Source organism: Odocoileus virginianus, chromosome 1 (assembly GCF_023699985.2).
Source record: "Odocoileus virginianus isolate 20LAN1187 ecotype Illinois chromosome 1, Ovbor_1.2, whole genome shotgun sequence".
NCBI classification, from domain to species: Eukaryota; Metazoa; Chordata; class Mammalia; order Artiodactyla; family Cervidae; genus Odocoileus; species Odocoileus virginianus.
This window is the reverse complement of record NC_069674.1, coordinates 50,548,758-50,570,116: the sequence shown is the minus strand read 5'-3', so window position 1 is coordinate 50,570,116 and position 21,359 is coordinate 50,548,758. Positions and strand designations below refer to the sequence as shown.

The 21,359-nt window shown below is 45.8% G+C and overlaps 1 protein-coding gene across 11 annotated transcripts in view; it reads left to right on the top strand.

Annotated features, from left to right (window-relative positions):
* Positions 1–21,359, top strand: part of NOD1 (nucleotide binding oligomerization domain containing 1) — an 86,650-nt gene that overhangs the window by 48,767 nt on the left and 16,524 nt on the right. For 8 of the 11 annotated variants that reach the window (XR_011487848.1, XM_070468044.1, XM_070468049.1 and 5 more), the window contains 6 exons: positions 302–476; positions 3,533–5,360; positions 11,157–11,240; positions 12,498–12,581; positions 13,923–14,006; positions 20,753–20,836. Coding sequence is in view for 10 of the 11 variants with exons in the window: in XM_070468044.1 (XP_070324145.1) it covers positions 302–476; positions 3,533–5,360; positions 11,157–11,240; positions 12,498–12,581; positions 13,923–14,006; positions 20,753–20,836 (2,339 nt within the window). In the remaining variant the exon portion in view is untranslated. Of the gene's footprint in view, positions 1–301; positions 477–1,098; positions 1,324–3,532; positions 5,361–11,156; positions 11,241–12,416; positions 12,582–13,922; positions 14,007–20,752; positions 20,837–21,359 lie in introns of those variants that run through there. The other 3 variants (XM_070468055.1, XM_070468059.1, XM_070468066.1) reach the window with 3 other exon arrangements.

The following is a 21,359-nucleotide window of genomic DNA, read 5'->3' as shown; positions in this document are numbered from 1 at the left end:
GGTTAAGAGGGAAAAGAAGAGGTGAGAAAAAGAAATTCCAGGGGTGGGCCTGACCCCAGTTGTGAGTCTGACCTTTTTATTTTTAGGCTCGTGGAAGCCTCTGTTTTCCTAGAGCCATGCAGTTCGTTTCTTGCTCAGGAGGTCCATTTCACAGATCCTGGGCCTTCAGGCTATAGCATCTCACACTGGCTGGGTGGACAGTCAAGCTCGAGGCTGAAGAGCTCAGAGCCCTGCATGTGGGCCCCTCTGGGGGTGGGCAACCCTAGCACTGGCCCTCACCCTCCTGCTTGCACCCCACTAGGTCCGCAGAATTCTGGACCTGGTACAGAGCAAGGGCGAGGAGGTGTCCGAGTTCTTCCTCTACGTGCTCCAGCAACTCGCAGACGCTTATGTGGATCTCAGGTCTTGGCTGTCAGAGATCGGCTTCTCCCCTTCCCCGCTCATTCAGAGCAAAGCTGTTGTCAACACTGACCCAGGTATGAGGGAGTCGCCCAGGAGGCAAGGCCCCCAGGGCTTCGAAATGCTCTCTGTGCAGGCCCAGGAGGGGATAAAGGTGGGGTCCATTTTGGCCAGCCCTGCCTTCCACCCCGGCAGCAGGCTCTGCTGCTGTGTTCCTTTTAGAAAAAGAGAGCTGGATCCCTGTCACACTTGTGCAGCCCAGGGGACTGTGATTGAACTGCCTGCATGTAGCTGGTCTGGTTTATGTAAGGGCCTATGGAGGTATTGGGATGACTTCTCTTTGAAACCCCTGCTGGCTTCCTATTCTGACATATCTAGACATTTTAGGGCTTGTACAAATTCAAGGTTGTATTTTTTTCCTTCTTAAAAATCTTTCCAAATTTGATTCTAGGGGAAGAATTCTTCTATCACTCCTGACTGCCAGTCCTTATTTCCAAAGCATCATACCCAACCCACCCCCCCCAACTTGCCCTTTAGTTAAATGATTAGTTCAGTATATATTTATGATGTGTTCACCATGCGCTAAGGCTGGGTGTGCTGGATGCCAGGGGTACAATGGGGAACAGACCCAGATATGGTTCCTGCCTTCAGGAAGCTCAGAGGTTAATGCAGGAAACTGGTAGTAACACAAATGTATAGTTGCAGATAGTGATAGGAGCACAGCAGTCCGAGATGCTGAGAGAGCACATAATTGGGGCCACAGTCTGCTCTGAGGACCAGGGAATCGTCTTTCCATGCCTGTGGTCGCTCCACTTTAAGACAGCCGTTGGCAACATACCAGCACAGAGCTTCCAAACTCTGAGCTTCAAAGAGTCCAGTCTGACCTTGAAAACAGAAACAAAGGATCATGTTCCAGACTGTCAGGTGTGTATTTGGGAGAAACTAGACCCAGAGACAGAGTGTTAGGGCCAAGCTATTGCTTCTGAGGTCCCAACACTTAACTCACTGGCCATTGCTAGCTTCTCACTCTCACTGTTCCTGCTCACCTCACTTCGTTATTTTTGTTGCTGTTCAGTTGCTAAGTCGTGTCCGACTCTGTGACCCCATGGACTACAGCACGCCAGGCTCCTCTGTCCTCCATTCTCTCCCATAGTTTGCTCACATCCATGTCCATTGTGTCAGTGATGGCATCCAACCATCTCATCCTCTGTCGTCTCCTCCTCCTCCTGCCTTCAATCTTCCCCAGCATCAGGATCTTTTCCACTGAGTCAGATCTTCACATCAGGTGGCCAAAGGATTGAAGCTTCAGCATCAGTCCTTTCAATGAATATTCAGGGTTGATTTCCTTTAGATTTACTGGTTTGATTTCCTTGCTCTCCAAGGGACTCTCAAGAGTCTTCTCCAACACCACAGTTCAGAAGCATCAGTTCTTTGGCGCTCAGCCTTCTATATGGTCCAACTCTCACATCCAGTTGGATCTGTACATGACTACTGAAAAAACCATAGCTTTCACTATACAAACCTTTGTCAGCAAAGTGATGTCTGCTTTTTAATATGCTGTCTAGGCTTGTTATCTTCCCCTAGGAAAAAAGGAAAATATTCCTTTGGTGAAGAGTTCTCTAAAAGGACTTCTCCATTGGGCCCTATACCTAGCTACTGTAACAGATTTTAAAGTATAATTCACTCTGTAAAAAGCCAAATGCAAAAGGCTGCATATTGTATGAATCTATTTATAGGAAATGTCCAGAAAAGGCAAATTCATGGAGACAGAAAGCAGACCAACAGTTTCCCAGGGCCAGGGTGAGACACAGATAGTCAGCAAATGCACTTATGATGGATATTGTACCCCTGGATTATAGTGATGTTTGCATAAATCTGAAAATTTACTGAAAATCAATGTAAACCTGTTGTAAAATAGGCGAATTTCTAGTCTGTACATTTTTCCTTACTAAAACTTAGAAAAATAGAATTTACTTCACAAATGTTAAGCAGAGAACCAAGTTGATAGGAGAGGGTTGTAGATGTACCTGGAAATATGCACGTGTCCAGTTTTTATGCTATCATTAAAACCCAGAAAGGATTTTACTTTTATTTTATTTTTTTTTTCTGAAAATAATTTTATTAATTTACAGCTGTTCAGGAAAGCTCCTGGGTTGCTGTGACCATGATTTGGTCACCAGAGAACAAAGGATTAGAGCAGATCAGTGTGTCCACCAGTTCTATCTCCTCTTTGGGTAGTGAGAGCAGGCAGGGGACATGTGCAAAATGAGAAAATAACCAGTCGGTAAGGGTTGGGGCCGGGGAATAGGCACAAACAGAATTCAAACCTGGCTGTAAAACCCAGAAAGGATTTTAAAGGAATTTCTGGAATACCCTTTTTCTGCCTGGAGTCAGGTCATTTCGTAGCTTGGTTCTGCAGAGTGTGGCACCCATGTCCGCATGTTAAGCCATGTACCTACCCGCCTGTGGGCAATCCCAGGGCTCCCCCTAGGGCATGTGCCTAAGCATCAGTGATTCCCCAGGCCTCAGCTTTGGAACCAGGACTGCTGTACTCTGTGGAGTCCTATTATTACTCAGTTACAGTGAGGCACAGCCCCTTTGTAGTCCATATTAATATCAAACGTACCATCACAAAAAGTTTGGCATTAGGTTTTATGAGACTGTTTAAGAGCAGTGTCATAAGCACAGAAGTTTCAGGACAGTTTCTTCCTCACAGTACAAGTTTCGGTGCAGACAGCCCTGAGCTGTTGGAGTGGAACACTTGGGGTGGGCTGGAGCGGCAGCCTAGCCCTCTGTTTTGAAAGGGCTTCAGCTTTTAGTTGGTGTTCAATGACAACTTGTGCAGGGGAGTAGGGAACCTGATTCAGACACTGATCCCAGTTGGAGTCTGTCCCTGCTGGCTGGCTAAATTTGAGGTCAGGCAGAGGGGTGGAGGCCAGAGGACCAGGGGATTCTGGAATGCTAGCTCTTTGTATTTGAGGAGTCCTTGCACCTGGACTCAGTGTCCAGGCTGTGGGTTTGTCTGTCTGTCTGCGCTTGCTTCTTCACCAGAGACCTCCCTATTGGATACCCTTTCCACCTGTGTCTCTTTCTCAACCCTCTTCCACCTCTCACCCACCGGCTCTCCCTGCAGTGAGCAGATACACTCAGAAGCTGCGGCAGCAACTGGGCCGGGACTCCAAGTTCATCCTGTGCTACGCGCAGAAGGAGGAGCTGTTGTTGGAGCAGATGTACACGGACACGGTGGTGGAGCTGGTCAACTTCAACAACGAGAGCCTGGGCAGCCTGGACAGCCTGGCCTGCCTCCTGGACGCATCCACGGGCGTCCTCAACGAGGAGGGTGAGACCATCTTCGTGTCTGGCGACGCAGGCATGGGCAAGTCCATGCTGCTGCAGCGGCTGCAGAGCCTCTGGGCGGCGGGCCAGCTGGACCCAGGGATCAAGTTCTTCTTCCACTTCCGCTGCCGCACCCTCAGCTGCTTCAAGGAGAGCGCGGCACTGTGTCTGCAGGACCTGCTCTTCAAGCATTACTGCTACCCAGAGCAGGACCCTGGGGAGGTTTTCGCCTTCCTGCTGCGCTTTCCCCACACGGCGCTCTTCACCTTCGACGGCCTGGACGAGCTGCACTCAGACTTCGACCTGAGCAGCGAGCCCGACACCTCCTCCCCTTGGGAGCCCGCCCACCCGCTGGCCCTGCTGGCCAGTCTGCTCAGTGGGAAGCTGCTCAAAGGGGCGCGCAAGCTGCTCACGGCGCGCACGGGCGTCGAGGTCCCGCGACATCTCCTCCGGAAGAAGGTGCTCCTGCGCGGCTTCTCCCCTAGCCACTTGCGCGCCTACACCGGGAGGATGTTCCCTGAGCGCGCCACGCGCCAGCGCCTGCTGGACCAACTGGAGGCCAACCCCAACCTCTGCAGCCTGTGCGCGGTGCCCCTCTTCTGCTGGATCATCTTCCGGTGCTTCCAGCACTTCCACGACGCCTTTGAGAGCTCCCCGCAGCTGCCTGATCTCACGGTGACGCTGACTGACGTCTTCCTGTTGGTCACCGAGGTCCACCTGAACAGGACGCAGCCCACCAGCCTGGTGCAGCAGAACACGCGGAGCCAGACGGAGACCTTCCGCGCCAGCCGGGACACCCTGTGCTCGCTGGGCCGGGTGGCTCACAGGGGCATGGAGAAGAGCCTCTTCGTCTTCAACCAGGACGAGGTGCAGGCGTCCGAGGTGCGGGAGGGGGACTTGCAACTGGGCTTCCTTCGGGCCGTGCCGGAGCTGGACCTCGAAGGGGAACAGGAGTCCTATGAGTTCTTCCACCTAACCCTCCAGGCCTTCTTCGCTGCCCTCTTTCTAGTGGTGGACGACAAGGTGGGCACTCGGGAGCTGCTAAGGTTCTTCCAGGAGTGGACTCCTCCCGGGGAGGCTGTGGCCACATCGACTTGCTATCCTCCTTTTCTCCCCATCCAGTGCCTGGGGGGCCACAGCCTGCATGGGGAAGACCCCTTCAAGAACAAGGATCACTTTCATTTCACCAACCTCTTCCTGTGTGGGCTGTTGTCCAAAGGCAAACAGAAACTGCTGCGGCACCTGGTGCCCGCCGCTGCCCTGCGGCGAAAACGCAAGGCCCTGTGGACTCACCTGTTCGCCAGCCTGCGCTCCCACCTGAAGAACCTGCCCCGGGTTCAGTCTGGGGGCTTCAACCAGGTGCAGGCTCTGCCTACCTTCATCTGGATGTTGCGCTGCATCTATGAGACGCAGAGTGAGAAGGTGGGGCAGCTGGCAGCCAGGGGCATCTGCGCCAACTACCTCAAACTGACCTTCTGCAATGCCTGCCCGGCTGACTGCAGTGCCCTCTCCTTCGTCCTGCACCACTTTCGCAAGCGGCTGGCGCTCGACCTGGACAACAACAACCTCAACGACTTCGGCGTGCGTGAACTGCAGCCATGCTTCAGTCGCCTCACTGTCATCAGGTGAAGCCACCAGGTTCAGGGAGCGGTTGGCAGGGCCGGGGCTCAGGTGACAGGCTCCAGGACTAGGATCCTGGGGCTGGATTTCCTGGATTATCCTGGGACTCATGACCATGGATCTGGGAGCATCCGGACCTTCTCTGTCTCAGGGTGAAAGTGAAAGTCGTTCAGTCCTGTCCAACTCTTTGGGATGCCATGGACTATGTAGTCCATGGTGTTCGCCAGGCCAGAATACTGGAGTGGGTAGACTTTCCCTTCTCCAGGGGATCTTCCCAACCCAGGGATTGAACCCAAGTCTCCCGCATTGCAGGCGGATTCTTTACCAACTAAGCCACAAGGGAAACCCACTCTCTCAGAGTGGCAGAGGGTGATGAGCAAAGCTTCCAAGTTAGATGGATGTGAATTGGCCCTGACTGGGTGTCCTTGAGCAAGTTGCTTAACTTCTTTGAAGTTTCAGTGTCCTCATTCAGAAAAAGGAGTTTGTTATATCCTAGCAATTACAGTACTAACAATCAGCATTTATTGAGAATGAGTAAAGGGCTTTACAAATATTACCTGGCTTAATCCTCTCAACATCTCTAAGAGTTGTGGTTGAGTCGCTCAGTTGTGTCCAACTCTGTGACCCCATGGACTGCAGCACACTAGATCTCCATTTTGGCAAATGGGGAGGCAGAGGCACTGGGAAGTTGTTCAAGGTCACACATGGGGTCATCGTGGAGCCAGCATCATAAAGAACCTTCCTTTTGAGATTTATGTGAGGCTCAGAGATAACCTGTGAAAAGTTTCTGACACATGAAAAATTTTATAAAGGCAAAAAAAGACTTTGTGCTTATTAGCATTAATTTCTACTGAAAAAGCTGGCAGCCCTGAGCAGCAAAGGATCTCAGTAAAGAATGCTGACTCTTAGTTTCCTGTTTGATGGTTTAGAGGAAAGAAAAACCAGTCAGTCTTCTTTCTTCTATTAGCATCTTGTATTAAATACACCTTGTAAATCTCTACGGGGGTTTCAGTTCTCTACTACTTGGCTCATGCATTCCTGAAGAGCAGAAGGGATTTGGAACTGATTCCAAGTACCAGTTACACCAGCACCGGAGTGTATATTGTGCAGGGATGGGTGGACGTAGGGAGCCCAAGTCTGTGCTGGCCTGGGAATTGAAAAGTCTGGAATCTGTTCTCTGAGCTCTCAGCCAGCAACTCTCTGTATGCAATCTCAGGCAATGTCATATTCAGTGCCTCCCCGTGCCCATTTCATAAGATGGAAGTGCTGCACCAGTATGATGGTCCCATAGTTTGCCTCCAGACAGCAAAAGACAAAACAGGAAGAAATGGACCACCCTAAGGAAGCATTTCGAGCTCCTTGAGGGCATTAGTGAGGATTAGTTTGGCTGAGAGTTAGAGAAAACTCACAATACTGGTGGACTTTCCAGGTGGTGCTAGTGGTGAAGAATGCTTCTGTCAATGCAGGAGACACAAGACACACAGTTTCCATCCCTGAGTTGGGAAGATCCCTTGGAGTAGGAAATGGCAACCCACTCCAGTATTCATGCCTGGAAAGTCCCATGGACAGAGGAGTCTGCCGGACTACAGTCCTTGGGCCTGCAGAAAGTCAAGTGTGACTGAGCACCAAGCATCACTGAATACTGATGGCTTAGATAAGTTATAAGCTTGTTTGTTTCTCATGACAGAGTTTAAAGGCGGGCAGTTTAGGGCTGCTGTGATGTCTCCGTGACCACCAGCCTTGGCTGTCTTTTGCCTCACTGCTCTGTTGTCTTCCCTATCTGACGGCCAACTCCTGGCCCAAAATGGCCGCTTAAGCTCCAGCCATTCAGTTGACATTCTAGTCACCAAGAGGAACAAAAGGCAAAGGACAAACCCCATTCTTCTTTTGGTAAATTTATTTTATTGAAGTATAGTTGATTTACAATGTTGTATTCATTTCTGCTGTATAGCAAAGTGATTCAGTTACATATTTTTTTCATATTCTTTTTTCCATTATGGTTTATCACAGGATATTGAATACAGTTCCCTGTGCTATACAATAGAACCTTACTGTTTATCCATTATGTATATTAATAGTGGTATCTGCTAATCCCGAATTCCCAATGTATCTCTACCCCATCCCACCCTTCCCTTGGCAACCATAAGTCCCTTCTCTATGTCTGTGAGTCTGTTTCACAGATAAGTTCATTTGTGTCATATTTTAGATCCCATGCATAAGTGATATCATATGGTATTTGTCTCTTTCTGACATTTCATTTAGTGTGATAATCTCTAGTTGCATCATGTTGCTGCAAATGGCATTATTTTATTCTTTTTTTATGGCTGAGTTGTATTCCATCATATATGTGTACCACATCTTCTTTATTCATTTATCTGTTGATGGACATTTAGGTTGTTTCCACGTCTTGACTATTGTGAATACTGCTGGTCTGAACATAGGGGCTTATCTTTAATTATAGTTTAGGACACATCCCATTCTTTTAAGAAAACTTCTCAGCCACTGCTAATGAGGATTCTGCTTAGATTTCACTGGGCAGAAGTTAATCATGTGTGCCCAGCTAAAACGTGGGAGATTCTGTTTCTAAGTAAGCATGAATATTGGGAGTGACTAGTGGGCTCTGGGATAGTCCTGCAGTGTTTGTACACACTGTGCCCCATCACCAAGGTGAGTAACATGAGTGGGAAGGATCCAGAGGGTCTGACATGATCATTCTGATTGGCCTAAACATCAAGTTTTTACCGCTTTAGCCTCTTGTTAATTACAGAGGACAGCTTGTAGCGCAGTTTGGCCCAAGGCTTGTGTTTTAGATAAAGTCTTACTGGAACAGAGTCACACTCATTTACTGACATACTGACTGCTTCATTCTGCAGAGCTGAGTGGTTACCATAGAGATCAGATGGCTCTCAGAGCCTAAAATTTTCTATCTGACCCTTCATAGAAAAAAATTGCTGAGCTCTGGTCTGTTATCTCACCCACTCTTGACCCTTACCTTGTCCCTCACACTCCTCCATCTCTGAGCTTTAGTCCATCCCTCAGTTCACTTCAGTTGCTCAGTCGTGTCCAACTCTTTGCAACCCCATGAACCACAGCACACCAAGCCTCCCTGTCCCTCACCAGCTCCTGGAGTTTACCCAAACTCATGTCCATTGAGTTGGTGATGCCATCCAGCCATCTCATCCTCTGTTGTCTCCTTCTCCTCCTGCCTTCAATCTTTCCCAGCACTGGGGTCTTTTCAAATGAGTCAGCTCTTCACATCAGGTGGCTAAAGGATTGGAGTTTCAGCTTCAGCATCAGTCCTTTCAATGAACACCCAGGACTGATCTCCCTTAGAATGGACTGGTTGGATCTCCTTGCAGTCCAAGGGACTCTCAAGAGTCTTCTTCAACATCACAGTTCAAAAGGATTAATTCCTCGACGCTCAGCTTTCTTTACAGTCCAACTCTCACATCCATACATGACTACTGGAAAAACCATAGCTTTGACTAGACAGATCTTTGTTGACAAAGTAATGTCTCTGCTTTTGAATATGCTGTCTAGGTTGATCATAACTTTCCTTCTAAGGAGTAAGCGTCTTTTAATTTCATGGCTGCAATCACCATCTGCAGTGATTTTGGAGCCCCCCAAAATAAAGTCTGACACTCTTTCCCCATCTATTTGCCATGAAGTGACAGGACCGGATGCCATGGTCTTAGTTTTCTGAATGCTGAGCTTTAAGCCAACTTTTTCACTCTCCTCTTGCACTTTCATCAAGCGGCTCTTTAGTTCTTCTTCACTTTCTGCCATAAGGGTGGTATCATCTGCATATTTGAGGTTATTGATATTTCTCCCAGCAATCTTGATTCCAACTTGTGCTTCTTCCAGCCCAGCGTTTCTCATGATGTACTCTGCACATAAGGTAAATAAGCAGGGTGACAATATACAGCCTTGACAAACTCCTTTTTCTATTTGGAACCAGCCTGTTGTTTCACGTCCAGTTCTAACTGTTGCTTACCTGTTGCATAACCTGTTCCATACAGGTTTCTCAAGAGGCAGGTCAGGTGGTCTGGTTTTCCCATCTTTCAGAATTTTTCCACAGGTTATTGTGATCCACACAGTCAAAGGCTTTGGCATAGTCAATACAGCAGAAATAGATGTTTTTCTGGAACTCCCTTGCTTTTTCGATGATCCAGCAGATGTTGGCAATTAGATCTCTGATTCCTCTGCCTTTTCTAAAACCAGCTTGAACATCTGGAAGTTCTCGGTTCACATGCTATTGAAGACTGGCCTGGAGAATTTTGAGCATTACTTTACTAGCGTGTGAGATGAGTGCAATTGTGCAGTAGCTTGAGCATTCTTCGGCACTGCCTTTCTTTGAGATTGGACTGAAAACTGACCTCTTCCAGTTCTGTGGCCACTGCTGAGTTTTCCAAATTTGCTGACATATTGAGTGCAGCACTTTCACAGAATCATCTTTTAGGATTTGAAATAGCTCAACTGGAATTCCATCACCTCCACTAGCTTTGTTCGTAGTGATGCTTCCTAAGACCCACTTGACCTCACATTCTAGGATGTCTGGCTGTAGGTGAGTGATCACACCATCATGATTATCTGGGTCGTGAAGATATTTTTTGTACAGTTCTTCTGTGTATTCTTGCTGCCTCTTCTTAATATCTTCTGCTTCTGTTAGGTCCATACTATTTCTGTCCTTTATTGAGCCCATCTTTGCATGAAATGTTCCCTTGGTATCTCTAATTTTCTTGAAGAGATCTCTAGTCTTTCCCATTCTGTTGTTTTCCTCTATTTCTTTGCATTGATTGCTGAGGAAGGCTTTCTTATCTCTCCTTGCTCTTCTTTGGAACTCACATTCAAATGGGTATATCTTTCCTTTTCTCCTTTTCTCCATTCCATCTCTTGGACTCATCTAAATGAAGGGGTGAGGATTGATAAGATCAGGGCAGTTTGTTATAGAGATTCCTTGGCAGTAAAACGAAAAATTCTGCATTTTGGCCAAATCATAATATCCAGCTAGTATAGTGCTTTTGAAGAGCAATTTCAGTATGCAGCTGGCCCTTGTCCAAGAGTTATCCATCATCCCAAGGCCCTCTTTTCCTGCCCCCTCTCAAAGCTTGGCCTGCTCCAAGCAGCACTGGCATTAAAGAGGAATGGGAGAGTGTGGCTGCCAAGGCCTGCCTTGTTTGACTGTTTCTCCCTTGCCATTGAACTTCCCACAGAGAACCACACCACAGGAGCTGTCTCCCTTGACTCGCCTTTTCAGGTGGCAAGGCAGGTGTAGCACGTGCATTTCCAGATGGAAAGGCTCTTGGCATTTTGGATGGAACATTCCATCCATCCATCCTGTCTTGCCTTTTGCAGGACCCTTAACATCTCTGGCCCTACTTGCAAGATAATGGATCATCCTTGCCCCCACCCTCATAACCACTAAATGCAGCTACACGTGCTTCCAAATCCCATAGTCCCTTATGAACAGTGAGAGCCACATCGACACAGAGGCCCCTGGCAACTGCAGGATATCAGAGGGGGCTGGCCACATGTGTCCTTCGGGTGTCCCTCGTAGCCCTTGGTTGCATCAGAGCTGTGCTGTAGCCTTGTCGGTGGGCTGATTCTGGTGGGTCTCTTAGCCCCCATGAAGACCAGGTCCTATGAGGGGCCATTTGACTGGCTACTATGACCACTCTCTCGGGGGGTATTTATAGCTGGGAAAACTGCAGGACCTATAAGCTTCAGAACCTTGTGGAATTAATGTTCTTTCACAGTGAGAAGCTGCTCTGATTCTTAAATTTCTTTACTGTTTTTTTCAGACTCAGTGTGAACCAGATCACTGACAGTGGGGTGAAGGTGCTATATGAAGAACTGACCAAATACAAAATTCTGACATTTTTAGGGTATGTATTTCTCAAGAACACCGGGACAGCTATATAGTAAGAATAGAGAGTAGCAGGAAGTTGCCCTTCCTATGGATCACTGGATGGTTGAGACTGATGGCCCCAGATGCCAGGAAAAGCACTGGACTGGGAGCCAGGAATCCTGGGTCCTGGTTTTGGTTCAGCCAGCAGCTCAGTCTTTGAGAAAGTCAGGAAATCTCACTGAACGCAGCCCTCTCATCCCCCTTGTGTAATTGGGATCCTGATATAGGCATATAGTTTTACAGGTGGTGATTGAGAGATGTAATGGCTGCATACCTTGGGATGTGTCTTGTGAACATGAGAATACTGTTTATGCGGTAGATTTCACTACTGTGGGTCCATGATCTGATGTCCTTGGAGCATGACACGAATCAGAAATCAGTGTTCCTACTACCTAGCAGCGTCATGACCAGTGGGCTCCAGGGCAATACCCCATTTTCAGATACTTTAATTTCTGCAGCAAAATGTAGAAACAGTCAAACCAGTTGAGATAAAGACCATGAACAGCATCACATTGGTTGCCAAAATAATTATGGAGAAGTTTGGGTTTGGGGAGCCTTTGGGATCTTGGAGTTTGAGATGAGGGGCTGTGGGTCAGCCTGGCCAGCCCCATGGCGGCTGTGGACTCTCTGAGCTGGAGCCAGCCTGTCAGCTTCTTGGGGCCTCGGTTTTCTCAGCCATCACGTGAGGACACTGAAGCACTCAATCCCAGGTTGCCTTTTGGCTCTGGAGTTCTGGGTGACCATGGAACACTGGAAACCTGTCTGCTTGCCACTTTCAACCTCATAGGTGAATTAGTATCAAGTGGTAAACTGACTAAAAGGTAGACACTGAGGTGGTTCTAAGGGTCAGAAAATGTTATCCCTCAAGATTATCCCTTAATCTCAAAGTGCCCCCCTGCCTACCATTTATTGAGCACTTACATGCAAGAGCTTGGAATGATCTCGTATGATCCTCATAACAATCCTGTGAGGAGCTGTAAATCTTACCCCCCCGCATTACAGATGGAGAAACTAACGCACAGAGAGGCTGGGTGCATTGTCCCAGGTCATAAAACTGGGGAAAGTGGCAGTATTGGCCTTGACCCCGGCCTGTGAGACCCCTGAGCCCCAAACTCTGGTCTCCACGTGCCCTTCCTTTCTCCTTTTGACCCAGACTCTGGACATCAGCAGACAGCACTTACTCACTTTAAAACAATGGAGTCATAAATTCTCATGGCCGTGCTTTCTCTCGAAGCTTGTACAACAACCAAATCACTGATGTCGGAGCCAGGTACATCGCCAGAATCCTGGATGAGTGCAAAGGCCTCACACACCTGAAGTAAGTGGGGTGGATGCAACGGGGTCTTCAGCAGCTTCTCTAGGTCACCTGTTGTTGTTCAAGCAAAGAATAAATGTCACCCTAGAGTTGCCTTCTGCTTGCCCCAGGGCCATATAGTTCAGATCAGGACATCTGTGTGGTGAACTGTGGGTGAGGCTCAGAGTTTGGAAGGGTGTGGGAGGATCCTGAGGGGAAAAGCCCTACTGTGGGTTGTGGGGAGAGCCTGGCATTTTGGTTTCATTAACTCCTGATGGGAGAAAGGCCACAACTGCCACCATTTCTGGAGGTCTTTTTCCCCTGAGGAAGTTCCTCATTATCTTAGTCCATCTAGCTTTTGTAACAAAATAACATTCCCAGGTGGCACTAGTGGTAAAGAACCCGCCTGCCAATGCAGGAGACAAAAAAGACTCAGGTTTGATCCCTGGGTTGGAAAGATCCCTTGCAGGAGGGCATGGCAACCCACTCCAGTATTCTTGCCTGGAGAATCTCATGGACAGGGGAGCCTGGTGGGCTACAGACCATAGGGTCTCAAAGAGTCAGACACAATTGAGGCAACTTAGCATGCATGCATGAACACCAGGGATTTCTTTCTCACAGTTCTGGGGGCTGGAGAGTCTAAGATTAATGTGCCAGAAGATTAGGTGCCTGGTGAGGGCCCAATTCCTGGTTCTTAGATAATGCCTTCTTGCTGCGTCCTCACATGGTGGTGGAAAAGGAGAGGGAGCATTCTTGGACTTCACTTATAAGTCACTAATCCCATTTTGAGGGCTGTGATGCATGACCTTATCACTTCCCAAAGGCCCTATCTCCTAGTATCCTAATATCTAGGGGTTAGGATTTCAACATATAGATTCTGGTTGGATGAGGGAGACAAACATTCAGGCCACAGCCATCTAGTTGCAGGCAACATTTGGGCCTTGGCTGTGTCATAGAAAATGTCCTGCTAAAGATGTCAGAGCACCGGGCTTGGAGGAGCCCCTGGTGCTGCTCTGGTGACGGGACCCTACCCCTTGACCGTTTGCAGTTGAAGTGGGAACCATCTAGTCTGCTAATGGAAAGATGTGATGCTGGGAGGCCATTTAAAGAATCTGTGGGAGAACTCGGGTCCCTTAGCTTCTGCAGAGATTGCGTTTTCTGGAGAGGTATGCTGACTCACTTTCTGACTCACTCAGAGCTTCAGGCCCCTTCCCGAGGGGAAGCCCAGGGAAGGCTGCTGTGGGTCCCAGGAGAGAGACCATCCATCCTAAGAGGACCCCAGGGAGCTCTGTGCCAAGGATGAGGGTGGCTAATGCTAGAGATCCCTCACAGCTGGAGCTGATGTGTGCGTGACTGTCTCTGCAGATTGGGAAAAAACAAAATAACAAGCGAAGGAGGAAAGTGTCTCGCTCTGGCTGTGAAGAACAGCAAATCCATCTTTGAAGTTGGGTGAGTAGAGGTGAATGCACGTGGGTGTTTGTATACGACCTGCTGTGTGTACGGGAGTGCTAGCTGGCCTGTAATTTTCCTTTTTTGTGGTATTTTTGTCTGGTTATGGTATCAAAATGATGGTGGCTTGATGGAGTGAGTTTGGGAGTTTTCCTTCCTCTTCAATATTTTGGAACAGTTTCAGAAGGATTGGTGTTTACTGTTTTCTGAATGTTTGGTGTAATTTCCCTATGAAGCTATCAGGTCCCGGCCTTTTGTCTGCTGAGAATGTTTCAGTGCTTGCAACTGGCCAGTTCATATCTTCTATTTCTTCCTGGTTTAGTCTTGGGAGCTTGTACCTTTCTAAGAATTTGTCCATTTCTTCTAGATTGTCCATTTTATTGGCATATAGTTACTCATAGTAGTCTCTTATGATCCCTTGTATTTCTGTACTGTTCATTGTATCTTTTTCATTTCTAATTTTATTGATTTGGGCCCTCTTCTTTTATTTCTTGATGACTCTGGCTAAAGGTTTATCAATTTTGTTTATCTTTTCAAAGAACTAGCTTTTCGTTTCATTGACCTTTGCTATTGTTTTGTCTTTGTTTAATTTATTTCTGCTCTGATGTTTATGATTTTTTCCTGCCTACTAACTTTGGGCTTTATTTGTTCTTTCTCTGTTTGCTTTAGGTGTAAGGTTAGGTTGTTTATTTGAGATTTTTCTAATTTCCTGAGGTAAGATTATATTGCTATAAACTTCCTTCTTAGAACGACTTTTGCTGCATTCCATAGGTTTTTGATTGTTGTGCTTTTTGTTTTCATTTGTCTCTAGGTATTTTTTTAATTTCCTCTTTGATTTCTTCAGTGATCTGCTGTTTTTTTAGTAGCATATTGTTTGTTGTTCAGTCTTTAAGTTGTGTCCAGCTTTTTTGCTTCCCCGTGGACTGTAGCCCACCAGGCTTCTCTGTCTAGGATTTCACAGGCAAGAATACTGGAGTGAGTTGTCATTTACTTCTCCAGGGGATCTTCCCAACCCAGGGCTCAAACCCATGTCTCTTGCTTTGGAAGACAGATTCTTTATCACTGAGCCACCTAGAAAGCCCAGCATATTGTTTAGCTTCCACATTTTGTCTTTTTTACAATTATTTTATTTAGGTCATTTCTAATGTCATAGCATTGTGGTTGGAAAAGATGCTTAACAAGATTTCAGTTTTCTTAAATTTACTGAGGCTTGCTTTATGGCCCAGCATGTAATCAATCCTGGAGAATGTTCCATGTGCACTTGGTAAGAATGTGTATCCTGCTGCTTTTGGATGGAATGCTCTATAAATTAAGTTCATCTGGTCTAATATGTCATTTAAGGCCTGTGTTTCCTTATTTTCTTTCTGAATGACCTGTCCATTGATGTAAGTGGGGTATTAAAGTCCCCTGCCATAATAAGTTTGGACCCAATTAAATCCTTTGAAGCCCCTGCAACCATCAATTCTGCATCTCTTCATCCTGAGAAAGAATTTCTTGTTGCAGGTGGTGAAGATTTTAAACTTTATAAGTATGATTATAATAGTGGAGAAGAATTAGAATCCTACAAAGGACACTTTGGTCCTATTCACTGTGTGAGGTTTAGTCCTGATGGAGAACTCTATGCCAGTGGTTCTGAAGATGGAACATTGAGACTGTGGCAGACTGTGGTAGGAAAAACATATGGCCTTTGGAAGTGTGTGCTCCCTGAAGAAGATAGCGGTGAGCTGGCAAAGCCCAAGATCAGTTTTCCAGAGACAGCAGAAGAGGAGCTAGAAGAAATTGCTGCAGAGAATTCAGATTCCATCTATAGTTCAACTCCCGAAGTTAAGGCCTGAGCATCAGGCACATGCCACAGACAGTACACAACTTACGGACTAAACAAGCAGAGAAAAGCGTCCGCCTCCAGAGTTACTCTCTGCTGACAGCAACATGAGCAGTATATAATGAGGAATACGAATTAGCTCCAGTGCTGGAACTAACCTACTTGGTGATACCTATGAGTGAGAACACAAGAGTATCAGCTAAAGGCTGATGGAGTTATGGTCTTATAGTGTGATGGTCTGTTGTCTTTTTAATGAGTATGTGTAAGCCAACATCCAATTTCTCTTATTACAATTAGATTTCTTGTAGCTGTTTATGTTATTATGAAGAGGGAAAATATATTGGCCTATTTTTCTGACTTTTCCCTTAAAAGCAGAAAGCTTTTTTTTTTTTTTTGCTTTAGTTATAAAGAAGAGGGAATACATGATAAAGTAACAGTTTGATTTCTCTTATTGTACACTGCTTCTGAACATCTAATTGTTTTTAGTTGTCTCAATAAAATGGCTCTAAAACAAAACAAAAAAAAAAAATAAAGTCCCCTGCCATTATTGTGGTACTGTTGATTCCTCCTTTTCTGGCTGTATTTGCCTTATATATTGTGGTGCTCCTATATTTTATTTTGGGTACATATATATTTACAGTTGTTATATTTTCTTGAATTGATCCCTTGATCATTATGCAGTGTCCTTCTTTGTTTCTTGTAAGAGTCTTTAAAGTCTATTTTGTCTGATAGGAGTATTGCTACTCCAGCTTTCTTTTGATTTGTATTTGCATGGAATACCCTTTTCCATCCCCTTTCAGTCTGTATGTGTCCTAGATCTAAAATGGGCCCATTGTAGACAAGTGTCTGTGTGTGTATGTATGTCTTGTACCCCATTTAGCCAGTCTGTGTCTTTTGGTTGGGGCATTTAATCCATTCACATTTAAGGTAATTATCAATATATATTTTTTATTGCCATTTTGTTAATTTTTTGGAATTTGTTTTTGTAGGTCTTTTTTCTTTACTTCCTCTTTTGTCCTCTTGTGACTTGGTGACTGAGTGTAGTGTTGTGTTTGGCTTCCTCTTTCTTTTTTGTGTATGGATCAATTGTAGATTTCAGTTTGTTATTACCATGTTTTGATACAGCAGTCTGTATATAAACAAGATTGTTTTAAGTTTCTGATCTCTTAATTTCAAGTGCATTTCCAGTATTCTGCATTTATATTCTCCTCATGGTTGCTGGTTTTGATATCATATTTGTGTGTGGATGATATCCTACCTTTATGTATGTTTGATTATACTGGTAAGCATTTCCATTCATGACTTTCTTGTTTCTAGTGTGGCCTTTTCTTTTCACCTAGAGAAGTTCCTTTAGCATTTGTTGTAGAGCTGCTTTAGTGATGATGAATTCTCTTAGCTTCTGCTTGTCTGTAAAGCTTTTGATTTCTCCATCAAATCTGAACGAGAGCTTTGCTGCGTAGAGTATTCTTGGTTGTAGGTTCTTCCCACTCATCACCTTAAACATATCATGCCAATCTCTTCTGGCCTGCAGAGATTCTGCTGAGAAATTGGCTGATAACCTTATGAGAGTTCCCTTGTATGTTGTTTTTCTCTTGTTGCTTTTAACATTTTTTTGTCTTTAATATTTGTCAGTTTGATTACTGTGTCTCGGTGTGTTCCTCCTTGAATTTATCCAGCATGGGACTTTGTGCTTCCTGGACTTGGGTGACTATTTCCTTCCCTGTATTAGGGAAAATTTCAGCTATTATCTCTTCAAATATGTTCTCAGGTCCTTTCTCTGTCTCTCCTCCTTCTGGGACCCCCACAATGCAAACGTTGTTGCATTTTATGTTATCCCAGAGGTCTCTTGGACTGTCCTCATTTCTTTTCATTCTTTTTTCTTTATTCTGTTTTGTGGCAGTCTTCATTTTGTCTAACTTTCTGTGACTGCAGTTTCTATTCCACAGGCTGCAGGGTTGTAGTTCCTTTTGCTTCTGCTGTCTGTCGCCTCATGGGTGGAGCTGTCTGAGAGGCTTGTGCAGGCTTCCTGGAGAGTGAGACTAGTTCCCATGCACTGGGTAGAGCTGGGTCTTGTCCCTGTGGTAGGCAGAGCTGTGTCAGGCGGTTTGCTGAGTGGGCAGTTGTATGGTCAGGAAGACTTTAGGTAGCCTGTCTGCTAAGGGTGGGGCTGTGTTCCCACCTTGTTGGTTGATGGTGCTGGTGGACCCAGGGTGACCCAGCACTAGAGCCTACAGGTTATTGTGTGGGGCCAGATTTTGGTGAAAAAATGGTGGCTTCCAGGAAGGCTCATGCCAATGAGTACTCCCAAGAACTACCATCATCAGTGTCTTTGTCCCCACAGCAAGCCACAGCCACCCTGCCTTTGCAGAGACTCTCCAATACAAGCAGGTAGGTCTGGCCTAGGCTCTTCTGAGGTCACTGCTTTTCCCCTGGGTTGGTGCACACAAGATGTTTTGTGTGCCCTCCAAGAGTGGAGTTTCTGTTTCCCCTGGTTCAGTGAAATTCTTGTGATCAAACTCCACTGGCTTTTAAAGGCAGATTCTCTGGGACCTCCTCCTCCCATTGCCAGACCCCCGGGCTGAGGAGCCTGATACGGGGCTCAGAAATTTCACTATTGTGGGAGAACTTCTGTGATAAAATTTTCCAGTTTGTGGGTCACTCACTTGGGAGGTTTGGAATTTGATTTTATCATGATTATGCCCCTCATACTCTCTTGTTGTGGCTTCTGTGGATGTAGGATATCTTTTTTGGTAGGTTCCACCATTTTCTGCTGCTAGCTGTTCAGCACTTAGTTGTGATTTTGGTGTTTTCATAAGAAGAGGTGAGTTCACATCCTTCTAGTCCACCATCTTGTCTCTGCCTCCCCTCTCTGGAGGCTTTTTTAGTTTAATTTTTATTTGAAAATACATGTAACATAAAATTTACCATCTTAACCATTTTAAGTGTACAGTTTGATACACTTAAAAATTAAGTATATTCATATAGTCATGTAACCACCATCATTATCCATTTCCAGAACTCTCTTTATCTTGTAAAACAGAAACCCTATACCCATGAAACAGTAATTCCCCATTCTCCCCTCCCCTCAGCACTTGGCAACCACCTTTCTACTGTCTGTCCCCTGTACATTCAACTACTGTAGGTAGTCATGTAAGTGAAGTCATACCGTATTTGTCCTTTTGTGACTGACTTCTTTTACTTAGCATTAGGTTCTCAAGGTTTATCCATGTTGTAGCATGTATCAGACTTTACTTCTTTTTTAAGGCTGTATAATAGTCCATTCTATGTTCATACCACATTTTGTTTATCCATTAATCTACCAGTGAACACTTGGGTTTTCTACCTTTTAGCTCTTGTGAATAATGCTGCTATTGACATGGGTGTACATATATCTCTTTGAAGCTCTGATTTCAATTCTTCTGGGTATATACCCAGAAGTGGAATTGCTAGATCACATGACAATTCTATTTTTACTTTTTTGAGGAACCACCATATTGTTTTCTACAGCACCTGTAGAATTTTACATTCCTACTAACAGTGCATAAGGGTTCCAATTTCTCCACATCCTCACAAACACTTATTTCCTGGTGTTTTCATAGTAAGCATTCATATGGGTGTGAGGTGATACCTCATTATGGTTTTGATTCAGGAGACTATTTAAAGCTTTTCATAGTTACAGTTTTCCCCTGATTTAAAAGAAACATAGATAATTTTATTTGTAAACTATGGAAATATGAAAAGTATAATAGAGATCCTCTTTTCCAAAATAATTGTTATCAACCCTAGATGTCAGTTAAGCTTTCTTGATCTCCCTTATGCAATATGTGCCCTCTCTGTTTTACTTTAATATTGTAGACGTCAAACCATCTGTATAGAATTTTACTCTGCTTTTCTTTGCTTAATCTCATGTCATGAGTAGTTTTCCACTTTATTAAAAGTTTGATACTTTGCAGTTACATTCACACACTTTTTATGCAAACTGCCGCAAACTCTCATGCTGGGGTTTTACAAGCCATACTGCCAGAGACATCAGCAGGCCACTTGCCTGGAGAGAGCGTGGCTGAGGCAGCTTTGGTTGTGTTGTGGTGGGCCCAGCAGACTTGCTTTCTGCAGACAGTGACCCTCAGTCTTTTAGAAATAGCTGACTCTTATATGCTCAGTATGCTCAGCACTGTTGTGAGTGCTTTGCATATGTTAACTCACTTCATCCACACAACTCTGTGAGGAAATGCTCTTCTTATTCCTGCTTTCAGACAGGAGTCTAAGGCCTAAGAGACTACACCCCACCCAAGCATGCATAGGTGGTGGGGGCAGGGCCAGGTTGGGAACCCAGTGTCTTACCATACAGACCCTTCATTTAGCCAGATCCTCTTAAGGTTTTCTGCTGTGGGGAAGGGAATACGGTTTGTCATTGCAACTCCCCACCCAGACTACAACAACCTGAACGGCATGGTTTGGTCATGTCCTCTTTACACACCAGGAAAATTGCTGATTAAGTTTCTCAGTGTGTTTATTGATATTTGCTTTATGCACGACTGACTTTGCCTTCAGGAACATGTGTCACTCCTGCTCAGGATCAAATGGATATTGGTCAAGCTTCCTTTCAAGCTCTTGTCAACCTGTATATCCTGAGGGTGACATTTCGGGGATGGTAGTGAGCTTAGGTTCTGACAGCTCTCCAAAAACTCAGGGTCAGACTTGGTTTCTAATTGTGTCTGACTTATGCTCACAAGGCTTTTACTGGTTTTGTTCCTCCAGAGCAGCTCACTAAGGGGCTGGTGGAGGGATTCATCTCCAGGCCACAGCTCCAGAGATGGAGCAGAGACATCTGCCTGTTGAGATTACACGGCATCTCCTGTGGCCACGAGTAGAAAATAAGGGGATGAGCTTGAGGTAACTTTTACTGTCTCGCCTCTGCCCGCAGGATGTGGGGCAATCAAATCGGTGATGAAGGAGCAAAGGCCTTCGCAGAGGCTCTGAGGAATCACCCCAGCTTGACCAACCTGAGGTAACTGCTGCTTTTTGAGACCCACTGTCTTCAGGGCCAACCTGGTCACTTGGTGCACCTCGTGATTTACCAGGGGAGAAACCAAGGGGAAGAGGGTGGCCAACATTCCTAACAGCGAAGGTATTTGTGTGTGTGGTTTTACTTTTTCAGAACATTTTTATTGACACAGAAGGTAGGCATACAGTAAAGTACATCATGGTTAAGTTTTCAGCTCCGGAATGTGACATGTGCACACACCCATCATATCAGACATGGGACACTGCCTGCCCCTTGGCAGTCTGCATGTGCCCGTTGGGGGTTGGGGAGGAATTCTTCAGTCCAAATAAAACTGGGACACTGGGCAGCTTATTTCTGCCCCATCTTCATTCTTAGGATGGTGCTGGGAAAAGAGGGGACCTTTCCTCTCTGTAAACAGACTGGGTCCTTCCCGGCCCTCCTTTAGACTTCCAGCTGAATCCCTGAGACCTGGGTGTCTCTTGATTGCCTGCGTTCTTGCTGTCACTTACAGAGAGTCTCCTTCTAT